The 20,092-nt window shown below is 39.0% G+C and overlaps 1 protein-coding gene across 2 annotated transcripts in view; it reads left to right on the top strand.

Annotated features, from left to right (window-relative positions):
• LOC139943667 (xylosyltransferase 1-like) overlaps positions 1 to 20,092 on the top strand; it is a 68,103-nt gene that overhangs the window by 14,018 nt on the left and 33,993 nt on the right. For both annotated transcript variants that reach the window (XM_071940402.1, XM_071940401.1), the window contains exons 3-4: positions 18,105 to 18,624; positions 19,213 to 19,382. In XM_071940402.1, the coding sequence (XP_071796503.1) occupies positions 18,105 to 18,624; positions 19,213 to 19,382 (690 nt within the window). The remainder of the gene's footprint in view (positions 1 to 18,104; positions 18,625 to 19,212; positions 19,383 to 20,092) is intronic.

Below are 20,092 nucleotides of genomic sequence, written 5' to 3'. Positions count from 1 at the left end.
TGTGGTTCACCTGTAAACTAATTAAGACTGTTTGGAAAATGTGTGTGTTGATGGGTCAGTGCATCAGCTAATGTAATTAACACTTCTTGCAAATGGTTTCTCTTGGTGAGGATAAAGTATGGCTGAAATAACACACAGGCCACAGGAGGCCATGACCTGTGTTGCCCCCGGTCTTTGCAATGGTGCCCCTTCAATTGTTTCCCAAAGATTTCCAGTGGATGTGCCCTTCTGCAAAATGATAATGGCATTGCCCTCTTAAAGGATGAACTAACAGGAATTATGCCTTGCACTTCTTGCAAATGCTTTCTCTTGGTGAGAATTTAAAGTAGACGTGGTGATACACAGAGGCCGCAGCTTCTGTTTCCCCTGGTCTTGGACTTGGTGCCCCTTCAATTGTTTTTTTATGGACTTTACTTGCGATTTTGAATGGAAGTGCCCTTTGTTAAATGAAAATGCCCTGGCCCTCTTAAAGATGAAATGACAGGATTTATGACTTGCACTTCTTGCAAATTGGGTGTAGTGGTCGAGCAGTTTAGGGCGGCGGACTTAAATTCTGGAAGTTACAGAGTGTGTGTTCAAATCCTGGCTTGGTCAATCCCAAGGTATTGTATCATAATTGCTTCTCTCCATCCAGGTGTACGAATGGGTATCGGTGAGAGCTGGGGAGTAACCTGCGACGGACTGGCATCCTGTCCAGGGGAAATACAAAACATTCTTAGTTATTGCCAATAAAACCAGATATAAATACTGGCCTGCCACAGACTTTTCTTTACTGCCTGCAAATGCTTTCTTAAGGAAAAGCAGAAGCCACACTAAAGTAGTTCTCTGCCCTGCACACCCCCTCCCCCCCATGTCTAGTTACACAACTGGTAACTAGTCTTAAGATAATTTTTATTATCAGTAATGTACATTACAGTACGTGAACCACCTTTGCTGTACTGTCCTGTGGTCGCAGCTATGCAAATGTGCCATACCATTACTCTAATAACCAAATTAAAAGCATTGATTGTTCATCGAGGGGATATAAATTGCACGTTAATAGCTCTTTTAATTCGATTGAGCTGGCCTTATTAGCTGAGCCAGTCATCTGTAGTCTGTGTGTCAAGCCGCGATAATGTGATTTCACTTCTGATGATTTGATTAGTGTAATACAAGACGTGTATGGATGAGCTCTGGTATTGGTTGAAGCGAATAGATGCTGATAATAGAGGCTAGGGTAATTTAGGAAGCAAACATACGCTGGTAATGAAGATGAATTTGTGCCTATGGTAACCATAGACAGTGACGTGGAATTTGGTCGTCAATCTTAGAAGGAATGGAATGTCTGCTGTTATTTGGAAATAGGTTTGATTTGATCACCAACGGCAAATTGGAATAAAGAGACAAAGACCTCGGTATTGCTTGTCAATAATACATACATTCTGTTCATCTCTGATCATCTCTCTGTTGTTACTATCAGTGCATGCCTTAAACTGTGTATGCAAAGAATGCCTAGTAACGTGGACTACGCATACGCACAAGCCAACATTCCCCTCTAACCTGTGAATTACGCTTGACGTAAGTGTAAAATTCCTTGATTCCGCAAGTGCCGATTCTTTGCTCACAGTAAGCAGTGCCTGAAGATGGGCCCTGTATGTGTTCCCTAGGCCCACATAAACTTGAATTGGTCAGCCACCTTCCTGTTTACATTCAGTGAACAACATTGTTCTTAATGTTTTTTGAGCAGTATATCAGTGTTAAGCATTTGTACGAACATTCAATTACAAACAGTAGCCCGCAATTTTTTTCACCAGTCTGAATTTATCTGCAAGAATTTGTTAACCAAATATTAACTAACTTTATTCATCCATGTATTTTCCTCTTACGACAAATACCGGAGTTACTAATAGCACTATACATGATGAAGCTGTTGCAGTTGACTGGAAAATTGTTGTAGTCAAACAGCATCAGGGACAACACATACAAAAATCAATGCAATGAACCCATGTTGCCGGAAGATCTATGTTTTTTTAAACTTCGAAAGTGGTTCCATGTTTATTTAAATTCCTCACTTTGAACTTGTGGTTTCCCGTACTTGAAGGTTAGATCCACAATCGTTCACACATTTATTGTGACTACTTCCACATGTTAGACTGGCATGGATGGCTCACTACAACTAGCTTAGAAGTGGTTTCAATTTATTTGGGGAGTAGGCTTATTGGGGAACAGCGGGTAACCGCCAAGGCAGAAATCTGGTATTCATGTAGAAGTCATTCACTGATGACCATCTTTAAAATTAAGTGCAAATCTGTGAACACAAATATTTTCGATCTACGTCTACCAATGTTGTGCACACTTAAAGGCACTGGACAGTGGACACACTTTGTAATTGTCAAAGAACATAATACTCGCTTGGTGTATCCCAAAATAAGCATCAGATAACAAATCTGTGAAAACTTGGGCTCAATTTGGCATCAAAGTTGCAAGAAAATGATGAAAGAAAAAACACCCTTGTTGCATAGATTTATGTGCTTTCCGATGCCTGAAAAAGGCCTTATGCCTGATGCCTGAAGCCTTTCTCAGAGTCACCTTTCGGGAGTGAAAAATTACCCCTTTCTCTAAAACCACATTACTTCAAAGGGTGTCATTTCTCACAATGTTTTGTCATATCAACAGCTCTCGAGTACTTGTTACAGAGTAAGTTTTTATGGCCGTTCATTACCAAAGTAATTACCAAAGGTGTAACCTTCCCTTGAGGGGTTCTCTGAAATGCAGCTGAGGTTTTCAATCTGCTCATTATTTTTTTTTTCATTCAATACACGTTTATTTCGTACTCTTGTTGAGAAAACAAAACAATTGTGAGAATTAGACAGTACATAGAAATTTAACAAATCTAAAGTGTATTAAATTATACAGAAAAACAATATAAACTAAAAGCAAATAATAAATTAATAACTAGGAATTAACTATGTACAATACAGGAGCGAGAGCATGAGGCTGTTAGTTAAGCCGTGGCTTATAGACAACAGCCTTTATACAGACAAGAAAACAAACAAACAAACAAACAAACAAATAAACATCGAAGAAGAAACAAGGGCAAGACAATTACACACTGACAACACAAAATGCTGACGACAAAAACACAAAGAGTGTTAAACCAGGCTAACTGAAGACGACAAAAAAAATAAATAAGTGGAGAGAAAAGCTATGTTGCATAGTGGGAGAGGAGGAATCTTTTGTAAAAGATCTTAAATCGACCCACGAACGGCATTGATCTTAAATTGCTAGAGATAGCATTCCAAAGACGTGGACCAGTGAATTGAAGGGTGTTGCTAGAGTACAGTGTGCGGGTGAAAGGAAGAAACAGGTTATTACGGGATCTGGTTGAGTAGTCATGGACTTCATGAAACGATGTGAAGAAAGTGGAAAATGATCGAGGAAGGAGATTATTAGTATATTTGAAAATAAAGATGCCAGTTTGAAGTTTATTGATGTCAGTAATAGTAAGGGTGCATAGACGCGCGAAAAGGGGTGCAGAGTGGTCTCGGAAATGAGAAAAAGTGCATATGCGAATGGCCCTTTTTTGGATAACAGACAAGGCGTTCAATTTACTATTGCTGGTATGCGCCCAGACAATGTTACAATAATTCAAATACGGTAGAATAAGAGAGTTGTACAGTAAGCGCATAGAGGTAGCTGGAAGAAAGAAGCGGAGTTTAGATAGAACGCCTGTGTTTTGGGAAACGGTTTTAGAAATAGAAGAAATGTGTTCAGTCCAGGAAAGGCTTTGATCAATGGTAACGCCCAGAAATTTTGCAGAAGATACCCTGTTGATGGGAATATTGTCAATAACCAATTGAGGCAAGAAAATCTCTAGTGGACGAGCTGACTTGGTAAAGAGAATAAAGTTAGTTTTGTTGTGATTTAAAGAAAGTTTGTTTGCTTTAAACCACGAAGAAATAGAGCAGAGTTCAGAGTTGAGAGTGTCTATCAAGGAAGTAACGTCCTGGCTAGAGTAAAAGATGGTTGTATCGTGGGCGAAAAGAGTGAAGTTCAGAAGCGAAGAAGAGTTGTGAAGATCATTGATGTAAATCAGAAAAAGCAGTGGCCCAAGGATAGAGCCTTGAGGCACCCCATGCCGGATGTTCTGACGATTAGAGTCACAGCTCATCACTGTAGTGTACTGGTACCTGTTAGAAAGGTAATCAGCAAACCATTGAAGCGGGACACCCCTGATACCGTAATGGTTTAGTTTGGAAAGAAGAATAGAGTGATCGAGTGTGTCGAAAGCTTTAGAAAGATCAATGAAAACACCAATAGCAGAGAATTTTTTGCTGAACACATTGGTAATTTTGTCGACAAGTTCAATGAGGGCCATGTCGGTAGAGTGTTTAGATCTAAAGCCATATTGCTGATCGAAAAGAATACGATGGTGGGAAAGGAACTGAGAAAGGCGATTGTAGACAAGCCGCTCTAAGATTTTAGAAAGACAAGGAAGGATGGAAATAGGCCTGTAGTTGCTGAATTCCTGCTTATTGCCGTTTTTAAAAATAGGAATGATCTTAGCGACTTTAAGGTTGAGAGGAACAGAAGCGGTTAGAAAAGACAGATTAATGATGTAGGTAAGAGGTTCAGCAATGAAAGGTAGAACAGATTTAACTACGGTTGAGCAAATTCCATCAAAACCACAACTATTGCCGCTTTTTAGCTCGCTGCCAACCTTAATAATTTCCTCTTTGTTCGTAGGGATTAGAAAGAAAGAGGAGGCATTAGGATTGTGCAAGGATTCAGTGTAGCGAGTATAAGTAGGGGAGATATTGTTAGCCAAGGAAGAGCCAATGTTAGTAAAGAAGTTGTTGAAAGTGTCGGCAATTTCACGCGGACTGGACACAGGATTATCACCATCCATAAACTCGCTAGGAAGGCTGGTTTTCTTCTGTTTTCCAAAGATGCCATTGATCTCTCGCCAAATACCTTTGAGATCATTTTTGGTATGGTCAAGCTTGTCGGCGTAGTATCTTTTTTTGGCGAGGCGTATGGTGGCAGTAAGCTTGTTGCGATAGATTTTATAACGCTGCTCATTAGCTATAGTCGGATTTCGAAGAAATCGTTTATGCAGCCTATTTTTGAAGTGACAAGAGCTCACAATAGACTGAGTAATCCATGGCTTGGTTATCTTTTTAGTCCTAACCGTTTTGAGAGTGAGAGGAAAATGAGAATTATAGTGAGAGGAGAATATAGAAAGGAAAGTATCATAAGCAGAGTCCGAGTCCTGAGCTTGATAAACATGACTCCAATTGATGTTACTGAGACATTGTTTGAAGGAACTGATGGAAGTCCAATTAATATCCCTTGACAAGAATGTTTTTTGAAATGAGTCAGAGCTCTCAAGACAAGAGGTAGTGATTTGAAAGAGGGGATAATGATCCGAGATGTCAGAGTACAAAATCCCAGATGTAGTGTCAAGAATAGAATTGGTTAGAATGTTGTCAATTAGTGTGGCAGTGTGAGGAGTGATGCGAGTGGGTTTGGTGATTAAAGGGTGAAAACCACAGCCTAAGGCAGCATTCAAAAAATCGTCCATGGGCGGGTGATCAGCAAAATCGAGTAGATTAAGATTGAAATCCCCCATTATGTAACACAGCTTTCCTCTTTTGTTATCTTATCTAAGGTAGACTCAAAAACCTTGTTAAAGTTGTCGTACGAAGTACCAGGAGCCCTGTAGACATTTCCCACAATCAGATTACTAGCTTTGTCACGCTGAATTTCAATAAAAATGGACTCAAAGTTATCTTGTGAAGGTATGAGGTCTTCACGAGTCCGAAATTTCATCGAGTTCTTGACGAATAAAGCTACCCCTCCGCCAGGTCTTTGGGAACGGGAAGAATGAACTAGATGGAAATTTTCCATGTGGACAAAGGGCGGAGGGGTTGCTTTAAACCAGGTTTCAGTGAACCCATAGATGGAGAAGGAATGGTTTAGACTAGATAAGTAATCTTGGATGTCGAAGAAATGTCTACAGAGACTCCTGGAGTTCATGTAAAAGATGGAAAAGTTACCTGGAGTAGAAATATTTAAATCATTAAACTCATTAGACTCAAAATATGTACATTGATCATCATTAAGTGCATTATCGTCATCAGAGGATAAAATATCAACAAAATCAGCAACAGTCATGTGGAAAGAGACCAACAAAACAAAACAAAACAACAAAACAAAACAACAAAAAAGTCAATAAGGCAACTGGTGGAGATAACAAAAGAAAAAACGAAAAAGTGAACACTACTAATAAAGTCTGGGTGAATGAAACAGGGGAGACTGGGGGACCTTACTCTGAAAAGTAATGCTGAAATACTGCTGAGATGACATGACATAACAACAATGAGAAATGGCAATTTAAGCAAATAAAACAAGAACAAAAACCACTAAAATGCAAAGGAACTCAAATGAACTACAAGAAGCATAAACAATGCAACGTAACATAGCAAGGCAAAAAGAAAAAAAAAAATAGCCAAACGAAAACCAAGCATTGAAAAGGAAATGGCTAGCAAAAAGGCAATTGTTTTTAGCATAACAAAACAAAAACAAAAAAATGGAAGGTAACATGTACGGTAAGCAAAACAATCCATAATGGGAACAACAAATAAAACTAGCCAAACGAAAATCCAGCATTAAATAGGGAATGGCTGGAAAGGAGAAGTAATCCTGTTTGACAAATCCAAAAAAGTACAGAGTGGTTTGTTTTTCAATTGATTGATTTATACAAGTAAGATAAGATTTAATTTTGGAATCAATCCGTCTAGCTTAGCCGAAACATGTATTTGATATTAATTTTGGTTTTTACCCTTACACCATTATGTGAGGGTAAAAGGGTAAAGGCCGGTTTATAGTCGGTCGTGCAATGGTCGTGCGATGGAAATATTGCACGCGATTCTAAAACTGACATCTTAAAAACTATGTATTTTAAAGATTGCTCGTCAAGATTTCCATCATGACCATCGCGCAACCGACTATAAACCGGCCTTAAGAGTAAACCAAAACTAATATTCTTTATCCCCAATGCAAATTAACATCTAAAGGTAATTTGATAAATGAAAATGACGCAGCGAGATAAATCATTGTTTGATTTGCGTATTCATGTTCTATTTATGTGTGAATGGAAAAATCGGGAGTGTCAAGCGAATAATTTAGAACTTGTGTTGGAAATCACAATTTGCATTGTTTTGCCCCGGGCTATTTTAATCATTCGCCAAATATAAACTACGATTTAGTCTGTGATTAGAAATCCTATTGAAGGGAAGGCTGGCTGCACTAGCCAACCCAGATTCACACTGATAGAGGACACTCGTACGTAGCATGTAGATGTAGGAAGGCTTTCCCGTTAAGAAAACGATTTCTCTGTGGATGGCCTGAGGTTATGCTTGATGTTTTTTTTTTCCTCATAAAAAGAAAAAGCGTAATGGTCGTGGTAAATTGATCCTATCACTATTATGGTTTTTTATTTGTAAGCTTGATAAGAAAATTCTTTTTCATAGAATATTAATTTTGGTTTAGCTTTACACCGATGTATGTTAGCACTGTCTACTCAGTACTTTCCCAATTTCTGTGAAAAAAATCACAGGCATATTACTCAGTTGGGATTCCAACCCACGACCTTTGCAATTCTAGAGCAGTGTCTTAACAACTAGACCACCTATAATGTAGATTGCCCAGGTAGCTAGAGGCAGTTCTAATCCTATGTTTTAAAGGCAGTGGACACTATTGGTAAATGTCAAAGACTAGCTTACACAGTTGGTGTGTCATAAAATAACAACCCTGTGAAAATTTAAGCTCAATCGGTCATCAAACTTGCGAGATAATAATGAAAGAAAAAAACACCCTTGTTTCACGCAGTTGTGTGCCTTAATATGGTTGATTTCGAGACCTCAAGTTCTGAATCTGAGGTCTCGAAATCAAATTCGTGAAAAATTACTTCTTTCTCGAAAACTATGGTACTTCAGAGGGAGCCGTTTCTCACAATGTTTTATACCATCAACCTCTCCCCATTACTTTTCACCAACTAAGGTTTTATGCCAATAATTATTTTGAGTAATTACCAATAGTGTCCACTGCCTTTAAAAGCAATTCCTTCAATACATAAAAAGATGGAAATATAGCATCGGTACATATAGTTACTGAACAAAAATGATTTAATTCAACTGGGAACCCAACTGATTATAAAAAAAAAACAGTGACAAGCCTGCAGAGAAATTCATCCATCTGAAATAACAAATACTAGGTTCTTAGCGCAGAACATTCTAGTAGCTAGAACATTATCCTTTTTCATATGGCATACTTTAACGATATCCTTAAACTTTCTCAGCTCCCCAGGGAGTATACACCCCAAGCTACTTTCATTAGTGTGTTGGGATAAATCCAATGGGATGAGGTCTCAGCCCTCACAGCTTCCTTTTTGTACACCTGGGTTAAGAGAAGCAATTTGTGGTTTTATAAGTGTCTTACTCAAGGACTCCAGTGTCGTGACCAGGATTCAATCAAACCCACACTTGAAGTATAAAAATTGAATTTCCCATTATAAAAAAGTTATTAGTTTATTATTATTTTAAGTTGTAGACAACACTATTTTTACCAGTAGGCTAAACATACATTTGGTTATAATTTTGGAACATTATCATGTGAAAATGCTATAAATTTTAATGACTTTTTATATTAAACATTGAACACTGTCTCGTCGTCGTTATGTTAACTTTGTCACACATCATTGCACACATTTCATGTGGCAATTTTTCTGATGGTACTTTCTGTATGCTTGGATGGAAAACCTTTTTAGTACATTTAGGCCTACAATCGATGCTCTGTGTGCCACTTCTCCATTTTGGCCATTATTTCACAAACTGTAATGTGTTGACATTGTGCACAGGGGCGTAGCAATTGTATTTTCTTTGAGTGGGAAGGGGGGGGGGGCTGTTAAAGGAATACTGTATGCCAATTCAACTTTCTCTCTGAGGAGTTATGGAAGCATATCTTCTCCAGAAGACATTTAGAGCACACTGATGGAATTGTTGAGCAGAAACTGGCTCTTTCCAGAACCACCACTACCCACTACAGAGAATTTTACATGGTGTCACCATAAACCTTATCTTTAGCTTAAGCCTATCTTGGTCACTGCCGCGCGTCATACGCCTGCACATCTGATGCGCACCTAAAGTTTTTCTCTAAAGCTTCCAGCTTCGTGAACCACTTTACTTGGCTGAACAGAAAAGTTCAAATGCTTGACGCTGCTCGAAGTCCATAACCTAGTTGCTAATAAAGATGGCGTCTATTTGGATCTATCTATTACTGAACTGCAGGATATGGATGTGTATACATGTAGATCATTGTTTTTTATTTTAATGATCAAAGCAAGCAAAACACTGTTATCGAAAGTTGCATTTTCCGCTATGAAAAAAATGTTTTAGAGTCCACCTTGAATTTTGAGCAGTACTGTTTGTCAAAGCCATCTAAAGGTTAAGAAATGCGGATGAGAGCGATTGGACCCCTTGGAAACTTGTGAAGTGTGTCTTCAAGTTTGCTGGTCAATAAAATCAAGAGGTTTACCCGGCCACACTTAACCATATTAATTTTTCACCAAAACAAAATAGTGCGGGCGGCTAGAGGCACGCTTTCCCACTTTCCATTGTCTCATAGAGCTGCTTCAGTACAATAGTAGCTAAGCACAAAACACTTATGCTTACCAGACTAAGGTTACGAGCTAAACTACCATGTCAAATGTTAAAATTTGTGACTGGTATCCTGCTCATTTCTGCTTAGCAGACAATATTGTTAAAGCAATATTTACTGCTTAAGCAGCTCTTGGAAATTGGTCCCTGGTCACACTTAACCATATTTATATTCCACAATTTAACAAAATAGTGCTGCGTGGCCAGCGGCAAGCTTTTCCCCTTTTCTGTTCTCTCAGTGTGGCTAGGGACAGGTGGCTGTGTGCTTTGCCTCCAGTGGGAATGGATAGGAACTTCAATCTCACCAATTATTATTGATGTCTTGCGGAAATATCTGATGCAAAAACCAATTTTGTGTTGCATCTTGATGCTATTTTTAGGCATTGGGGTTTTGTTTGAATGAGGGGAGAGGATACGAGCTGGTGTGGGGGGGGGCGGTTAGGGACTTGGGGTAAAGTCTAGGGACTGAGATGCTGTGAGCATTTTTAGAGACAGTGAATATTTACTGGTGTTAAATGGATCGTCAGCCCTTTGACAAAGAAGGAACAAGCCTTACTTGTTTGGTTATTTAAAATCTTTCTTAGACCAACCAAATCCACATGCTAGGCTTGGTCTGAGGTGGGATTCGAACCAGTGTTCATTGAGGTGAATAGCATAGCATGTTACCACTAACCCAACCTGATCCACAGGGTGTTTAAAGAACTGCAGTAGTTCTTTTTGTGGGTATTTAAAGCCCTGTTTGAGGTGTGTGCTTTTTAAATTTTTGTATGTAAGTTGCCAGACACACAAGGCCTGAGAGGTGTGGGCTATAATTTGTTTTTTTACAAAACAGTTGCTCAATTCAATTCAATTCAATTCAATTCAATTCAATTCAATTCAATTCGATTCAATTCAATTCAATTTATTTATTTCATCACAGATTACAAGTAAAAAGTGAAAATTGTTTTCCCTGTGTGCATTCAAATTTGATACTTGGGCCTATATAAAATAATATAAACATTAAATTTTAAAAACACAGAATTAATTACAACAGATTAGTATAAGCAATAAATAGGCTAGTTCAAATTTTAAACAGAGAGAAATGTTATCAAAATCTCACCATCACTGATTAAAATGGAAAAACAACAACTGGCAGTGTAAGCACTTTATGTAATCCACCATATACATAAACTGACAAACCTGTAGAAGTTTGAGATCGATCGGCCATCTGGGTCAATGCATCAATGCCAAAATAAAAATGAATAAAACGCTCACTGAGCGATAAACTCCAAACGCGAAGTTAGATTATTTATTTCTCATCAAATATTTCATTTCAGACAGAAATATTTCAAGGGATGTTTTCTACTATCATCATTAGACCATGTAAGTTTTATGTAAATCTGTGATTTTTGTTTCATACCAATTCTGTCACATTCCTTTAAGGACACAAGTGTCATGACCAGGACTCGAACCCACAGAGCTTGAATCCGGTGCTCTTTGGTTAAAACCGCTCGGCCCTGACACTCCATAATTGAAGTACATTATATTGAAGAAGTAATTAAAGCAAACCAAATGATCCAAGTGTTAGTTGAGCCATAGAGAAAGGACCTTACTCTATGAATTGAACCATGCTTTATGGAGAATCCAATTATTCCAGTGTACATGTTTATGGCTTCAATTATGGTCAATACACCATGGAAACTAAATGTCAAAAGTTTTTTATGAATTAACTATGCAGCAGTACAAGGTCCAATTTGATTGCTTTCTTACCCCGGAATTCTGCACTCGCGACCACCATTCTTTGCTTACTGTGCATCTAGACATTAAACCAGTGTTTGTATGAGAGAGATTGGTTGTTGCAAGCTTGGTGTTTATATCCCCCTGTGGTTTTTGCTGAGTTCCCTTGACAGGAAGATCATCTAAACAAACAACTACACAAAGACCACTTAATAATGTGTTTACATCACAAATAACCAGTGATATTTGGTTTAGAAATACACTGTAAGGGTAATCAGCTTGTCTTTATTGTGCTATTGGTTGGCTAAACTTGCATATCTATTATCAAATTGTTTGTTAATCCCTGAGATTAAACTGCAATTTAAATGTTAATTAGCAATCATCTCAATCATTCATTATCTCCTAATTACCTAGACACTTCCTAATTGCACAATAAGTCATAACCCCATAAATAAACGCAAATTAGTCATATCCAACTGATGTGTTGAATAAATTATTTAGAATCCAGTCTGCAATGGATCAGGCGAATAGTTTACCATAAAATCTATGTGTCCCCAACCCCTTCATATTCAACATGTTTTTCCGAAATTAATCTGTGGGTGAGCACGCGAAAATTGGAAACACCGCCAGTGATAGGGTGTCGTGGCCGAGTGGATAAGAACACCGAACACCGAACTCAAGCTCTGGTGCTTCTGTTCAGCAGAGTGTGGGTTCGAATCCCGGTCGTGACACTTGTGTCCCTTAGCAAGACACTTAACTATAATTGCTTCTCTCCACCCAGGGGTAAATGGATACCTGTGAGGACAGAGATGGTTCTTGTGATTGATTTAGCCGAGTAGCGCATATTAATGTTGCACAAGGCTGTGTACTCCCCACCAGGGAGCTGAGATGGTTTAAGGAGTGATTTAAGGCCCAGTGACCAGGGGTAATAATGTGAAGCGCTTTGGGACGCCCTCCGGGTGTGAAAAGCGCTATATAAAAACGGGGTATTATTTGGTGAAAAGAAAAACATTGAATTTCAGTCAGCAAAATTAGCCAAATATTTGGTTTGTTTTGAAAATTTGACAAACGAATTTACAGACCTTGAGCCACAAACGCCATGGCCTCTGTTGCCCTGGTCTTAGCCTTGGTGCCCTGTCAAATGTTTCCAATTGACTTTTTGATTTTCCAACGGAAGTGCCCTTCGCAAAATAAAAGTGGCCTTGCCCTATCAGATGAAATTGGTATAAGTCAGCAAAATGACTGAATGTTAGCCCTTGTTCGGTTTGTTTTAGTGCCACATACAAGTAGACCTTTATCATGTTGCAGCCGTTTTGAATCTCTCCCATTGATATCAATGTTACCAAACCGAGGCTGAAAGAACAAAATAGTCTGGTTCCTGTTTTCAAAATGAATATTAGCATTCATTATTGTTATGTGATATATGAGGTACATGAGCAAGATGGAGGCAGCATGATAAAGGTTTATACACCCGTGTTCAATAGTCCATAGAATTGCAGGGAAAAATTGGACAAACGATGACAGTTCAAAAAGTGTTCTGCATCATTCATTTCATTGCATAGATCCATTCATCCATTATGAATAATCCAGTAAATAGGTCAGACATATACAGTAATAATCTGTCAGTCTAGATACATAGACAGTATGCATTGACATCATTAGGCGGCCATCATGGAGGTATAACTGGGATTTAGGCCCTGTCCAAATTGGCGGCTATGCTTGGTGTGCTATGTCATTGTGCAGTGAAGTACAGAACGTCCTCAGCAGCAGCCTTAGTAACAGTCGTAGCTGAAGCTATTTGCCTCTCTAAATATTTATGCATGAGGTACGTCACAATGCTAAACTCAAAACGAGGCAATGGGCGCAGCCACTGCAAGTGATGAGGCACTTGCGCCCATAGCCTCATTTTGGGTAAGAATTTTGACATCATGCATAGAGGCGAGTAGCCACAAAATTCAGAAAGGGCATAAGAAATGGGAACAAACAGATTTGTACCCATGGCGAAAAATGATCGGCCAATGATCAATCTCCTTTTGAAAGGGCATGGCAATGTAAACTTGTGCTGGCACATTTCAAAGGGCACAGCGGCAATGACCAGGGCAATTGCCTCTGTGAAGAGTTGAACCTGAAACTGGAACATTTCAAGAGGCACTAAGGCAACAACCAGGAGCATGGAGGCATTTGCCCCTATTGCCTCGGTGAAGCATCGGGCCTGAAACTGGAACATTTCAAAGGGCACCGCGGTAATGACCAGGGCATGGAATTGCCTCCAGGAAGTGTCGTGCCTTTGGTGAGGTCCATTGTAAGCTGTCCTATTAACCCAATTCTAGCTGCGAAAATACCTTAGGTGTCTTCAGACTGTACATCCAAGTGGATGATTTCATTCACAGAGCAACCTACATGTACTTTAGAAAAAAGGAAAGAAGGCAGGCATGTATTGATTAAATCATTGAGCTACACAGACTGTGTCTCCTATACCAAATGGTATAGGAGCCTTGCTTTATTATCAAGTATTTTGTTTACTGCCGAGTGTAGATGTTTTTAGTGACTGTTGCTTTAAAAAGTTTCAGTTACGAAGAATTGAACTGACCTGAAATATCATTGTTTAATATGCTTTATGAATTTAATAAATTAATTAGATATATATCTTTTTATTGCTTGGTCAGTCAAGGTAACATGTGGTTAGGATAATTTGAAGGCAGTGGTCCATAAATGGTTGGTTCTGATGGTTCTGATCATGCTTGGTCAAGTAGTGTGTTAGTGCTTCAACTGATAGCTCTCTGTGCAGGAATGCTCAATAAATATTTCATTACAGCATTTGTACAGGGGTGATATAAACCACTGAGGTAGAAATAGCTACCTCCATGTATAAACACGCTCTGTCCAGCTGAATCGAGTGTGTTCCACCATTCAGACACAGTCCTGTATTATCTGATAGTGAAAGCCTCTGTGATGTTGCAGGGCTGAAATTACAGAGGGGCCTCTGTTGCTCCTCGTTTCAGCCTTGGTGGCCCTTCAAAGTTTCCCACAGGTGTTAAGGTGTTCCAAAGGAAGTGCACATGACAACCTTTTCCACGTTTTGCAATATGTTGGCATTATGTAGCTTGGACTCTGACACCTTTGAAAATGGTGAAGGGACATTTGGAGGTCTACCTCTGGGACACTGATACGAATCCCATTTTGGACACTATGTGGATTGGGCTTTCAGTCCCTACCTGATTTTGTGTGTTTCCCTGGAATAATTCTCTGGGGTTTCCACCTGAAACAAGTTCCTTACCTATCTTCTCACCGTGGGGTTCTTGGCTAGTACAGTGATTAGGTTCATTTTCAAAGAGCTCCTTGGCTTCACAACCAGAAGTATTGAATGAAGTGTATTAGTAGAGTCTAATTAGAATGTTAGACGGTCCATGTAAATAAAGTACAGTCGCAGTTGTCAACGTTGACATTTATCGCCACTATGGACCTGTGTAAGATAAGAACTAGGAGGAGTACATCAGACATTTGACAGTCTCTACATATGACATCAGCTTCATCCAAACAATATCCACTGGACTGTGATGACACAGGACCCAAGTGCCCTAACCCCACTGATTGTATTTGCCGATTGGGCCTCCCCTTGGCAGCTGAACAGGCAATGCTTGGTAAAGTCGGTGTTAGCGATCGACTTCGCTTCGGTGGGAATCTCTGTTTGCGATTCAAGGTTTACATTTGATGAAGTCTGGTGCGGAATGAAACATCTGTACTTGGGGGGGAAGTCAGAGCGGGATTGAGTTTACTGTGTGGGAGGGAAACATGACAGGTGGTAAGATGTGGACTTAAGAAATGAAGCGGAATTGGGTCTTTTGAGCTGGGAGGGGAAAGAAGAATGGATTGGTACGAGAATAGTTCATACCCTCCAGGTACATGTAGAATAGAGGGATGTATATATTTGTAAGTTACTAGAGCCCTTTTCACACTGTTTCTTTTCCAATCGTGGAATACAACCCCGAGGAGGCTGGGCACTTTTTGTTTCCCTACCTACGTACGTGTAAGCGCACTTTTACACTGTCCTGTTTCCTTAATAAACCCCGGGAGGCTGGGCACTTTTTGTTTCCCTACCTAAGTGCACTTTCACATTGACCTACTGCCTACATGTAGGTCTGTATTCCGTGGGGTTCCAGCTACATGTTTCAAGAATACCCCAAGGTTTTACCGCTTACCCCTACTCCTGAGCAGGGGTGGCTATGCCACAAGTTTTTAATTTTTTTTGTTAATGTTATATCCCAGGGGATAATGGTTTATTCACAAGTTATGCCAATTTGCAGGGGCAGACCAAGATAAAAGCAAGGGTGTTTTTTCTTTTCGTATTTTATTTTACAAATTCAATGACCAATTTTGTTAAATTTGTACAGGTTTATTATTTTTCATATGTTGAGATACACTTAGGTGTGGTAAATCAAAGGTGTCCAGTGCCTTTAAAAGAAAAGTCAATGATAACATTGTGATTTTCCATGCAGCAAACTTGTTTGTGTCTGGAACAACAGGGGAGATGGATCAATTTGCAGCAACTCAGAAATCGTTTCCAGTTAAACAAAAAAAAGAAAGTTGATCAGTAGCCACCAGGTGTATGCCTGGCAGGGCGGAGGTCGGCCCCTGACGGATTGTCTTGATTAAAGAGTAATGAAAATAGAGCTATCAAAATGAGATTGGATAACAAAAACAGTGTGAAATATTTTTCTTCTGAAGAGAGAGCTGTGGGTAGCAACTTAATTTAGCAACGATTGGTGGGAATGCATAGCGTGGGGTTTACTACGCAGTGGAATTATATCACTGTGGTATTTAGTTGAAATTGTCGGGCTGGTTGTTGAGGTCATATTTATAGTGTGACGATTCATTGGGAATTCTATATCTTTAGGTAGCAGACTATAACGACCCTATATCATTTTCATGGGATAATGAATGTGCTATTCTGGGATGGTTTTATAGGTACACCGGTGGCCTTTACTAATAATACATAGATGATTTAATAATGTAGGTATTTGGTATTAATGCAGTTTTTGTCAGCTAAGTATAGGCATTGGGCGAAAAGTGCATGTGACTTAAGAAATTTGGCTTTCCTGATGTTAAAAGATATAACTGTTTTTTAAATGTTTATAAATCAAATGAAATAGGGACGTTTTCCAACATTGACGTAGCCAGCCAGACCAATTGGAGAGAAGTTTTACTGGTCGTCGGGTATTTTAACTAGCATTTGGCCAATAGTCCACTGTTAAGGGAAAAGGCTGAAAAGCCACTGGAGATGCGGGATAGACTAGGGGCTAGAAAAAAAAACCTGGTTTTGACCAACTCGTCCGATCCAAGGCAACGTGTTCCTTTAATTAAATTGATAGCTTCTGACATGTTGCACTAGACAGTCAAAAAGATGGTTCATTAAGAAGGACCATTACAACCGTGTCAATGGTGGGTTTTATCTCCTTTTTTTTGTTGTCAATGGAAACCATACTCGATACCGTACGCATTGCATAATTTGTTGCTTTGCTCGGCGATGCATTTCACCATGGTGACTGGTTGTCTCATACGCAATGCACTTTATGTGATTAATGACCAACCATTAATTCGCTCCAGTCCAGTACAAACAACAATTAGGTTCTTTTTGTAATACTGGGAGACTTATTCATAGAATTAATACGCTAGAATTGGCGACTGAAAGATATACACCTCATTGATTTTGTCTCCGTCGCAACATCGCATCTTTGTCCGCGATACCACCATTCCCTGCTTTTCGTTTCCAGGATTTGTGTTTCACCATTAGAAAACTGGACTCAAGGTTCGTTAGCTATTAAAAACCCCTATAATGAATTTGAACGTAGTGTGGTGGTATTAGAGGTAATTTAAAGTCTAAGCTGAGGTCCATTTGTACCGCTTGATTAACCGATGCAAATATTGTAGTTGAAATTGTCTCTCCAGTCAAGTGTGTGTGTAGGCATTTAAATGTTTAATGTTGGTATTTTTTTACACTACATACAAAGACTTACAGATTAGAGATTTTATGCTGGTTTGCTGGTATTTTTTTTACGCTACTTTATGTTCTAACTCATAACGATGAATTTCAATTTTTTTTCTGGTCCAAAAAAGGAAGAAATTTTTCTTCTAAGTGTGATTTTTGTCCAATATTTATATCCAAGACCCCCTTTTTATGCAAATGAAGCTCCGTCCCCAAATAGGCGAGACCCAAGGTGGGTCCAAGTCTAAAATTGATAATTTGCCCAATACCAACCATCATAGCAAATCTCATGCTCTTACCACAAAGTGCACAATTGTAACCATGTATAGCAGCTGCACTATAAAGACTTATAAAATGTACAGATAGAGATTTCAATGTTGAATGCTACGCTACTTGTACAAAGATACAGAAATGTGAGAATATTGTTGTTGAAATTATCCTCCCCATTCAAATGCGATTCCATTTGAATGGTGAATGTAGTTATTTTCTTTTACACCACATGAACAAAGATTTCCGATTTTTGAATATTGGTGCCCTTTCACACGTAGTGCAAATTGTAATATTACAAAGCATGCTCAAATAAAGCAAGGGGTTCCTGCTAAACTGCTGTCGTGTGAAAGGGGGCTTCATACAGATTTGACAGTTTAATAAAAACAAGGTTAACTCGTAAAAATGTTTTTTAAATTAATCTTTTTTTCTCATTTCAGGAAAATGAATCCCACACTCAAAAAATCACCAACCCACCAGGCACACTGAAGTCCTTTCGGAAGACCCAGACTTTAGGAATCTTTAAAGATGTTATGCAGCAGTTCAAGAACTCTTCCAACCAAGTCAAGAAAACATTAAAGGATGACTCATTACCACTGGATAGAAGGAGAAAGTTCCAACAGTCCAAACTTTCAAAATTGAAGTCCCGGACCGATTTGGAGCAGGCTGGTGCAGAGAACTTCAAGAAGGATGATAGCGTTGATGCCAAGAGTAAGGAGTTGGCCCTCGATGTTGAGAAGCAGCACTACCGCAGCACCATGGTACGAGTTACCCCAACTGGGAACATCACCGTCCAGTTGGAGTATTTTGCTAAGTGTGCAGTGGAAGGGCGCGATGCCATCTCAGCGCTGAGTAGGGCGACGACACCGCAGTGCAAACAACAAATTGCTGATACTGTCTGTGATATGCCCAAAGGATCTCTGTATCCCACCAGGCTGCCTCGATACTGCTCATTAGAAGGTACATCTTAGAAGCAAAAGAGTTTAGAGAATGGCTACGAGTAGGTTACAGAAGGGCTGGGTTAAGATAGGCTGAATGACTTATATAATGGCTAACTGTTTCAGAATGGCTAAGTGTACATTGTAGGTTACAGTTAATTAACCACAGAAAGGCTGAATGAGTTATAAAGTGGCCAAATTTGTTATACATATGTAGTATGGTAACTGTAGGCTGCAGAATGTTGGTGTAACGAGGTTACAAAATGGTTGACTGGGTGATAGAATTGAGAATTGTACTTGTAGGTTTCAGAATGCATGTACTTTGGGTTACAAAATGGCTAACTGGGTTACAGAATGGCTAATTGTGGGTTACATAATGGCTGAAAGGGCTTAAGAATGGCTACCTCACTGTAAGTTACAAAATGGCTACCTTTACAATGTAGGTTACAAAATGCTTATGAACTAGAGCTACATGAGGCTTAATACAGATCACCTTGTTTACCATTACAAATGCCTCTGAAAAATACTGTCAGTGGATTTTTAGTGGTACAGATTTTCCAATGGTCTCATAATAAATTGATGACCGATTTAAATTATCTTGAATTTCTAGGAAAGGCCGATAATGAGATTGAGGATAACCCGCGGTATAAGATCGTTGATGGGAAGCCGGTGCGTATCGTCTACATGTTAGTGATTCATGGACGAGCCTTACGACAGGTGAAGAGGCTCATAAGGCTACTGTTCCACACAGACCACTACTTCTACATTCATGTCGACTCTGTAAGTACTCATTATAGGAACGGAGTTTCTCTTAAAGGATTAGGGTACTTTTTCAAAATGTCCACAGATTTACATTAAACTTACAGGGTTTGAAGATAATGATAGTGGAAAGCTTCCCTTCAAATATTACTAACTAACGTTGTGTAGTTTTTGAGAAATGAGTAAAACAAGTCACAACAAATTTTGGTCTCATGAGACCAAAATTATTTTAGCATGTGAAATCCCCTTAACCAGTTATGATATTATACCAAAACCATAGCATAACTGGTTAATACGTTTTTACATGCTTAAACTGAGACAAAATGATTACTTTTACTCATTTCTCAAAAACTACAGCACCTCAGTAAGTAAAATTTCAAGGGAAGCTTACTACTATCATAATCTTCAAACTGTGTAAGTTTAATGTCAATCTGTGGACATTGTGTTTTTCGCTAGGAAAAAACACATAGACCCTTTAAATAGATGTTTACTGTTGATTTCTTACCCTCAAGAACCTGCAGCAAGATAGGAGAATCGAACAAGAATTGAACGTCGGGTAACTCGAGTTAAGTGTAACTAAGAGGTAACTGAAGTTGTCTGTTAGAGGGAACTAGAGGTTAAACTCTTGATAACCCTAGAAATCCTTGAGAGACATAGAGGCTAACCTTGAGTTACTGCCTGTTTAACTCAAGTTTACTTGAGGTAACTAGAGGTAAGAAGATGATAAACCA

Source organism: Asterias amurensis, chromosome 11 (genome assembly GCF_032118995.1).
Source record: "Asterias amurensis chromosome 11, ASM3211899v1".
Classification (NCBI taxonomy): domain Eukaryota; kingdom Metazoa; phylum Echinodermata; class Asteroidea; order Forcipulatida; family Asteriidae; genus Asterias; species Asterias amurensis.
The sequence above is the reverse complement of the archived record's forward strand: the minus strand, read 5'-3'. Positions and strand labels throughout refer to the sequence as shown.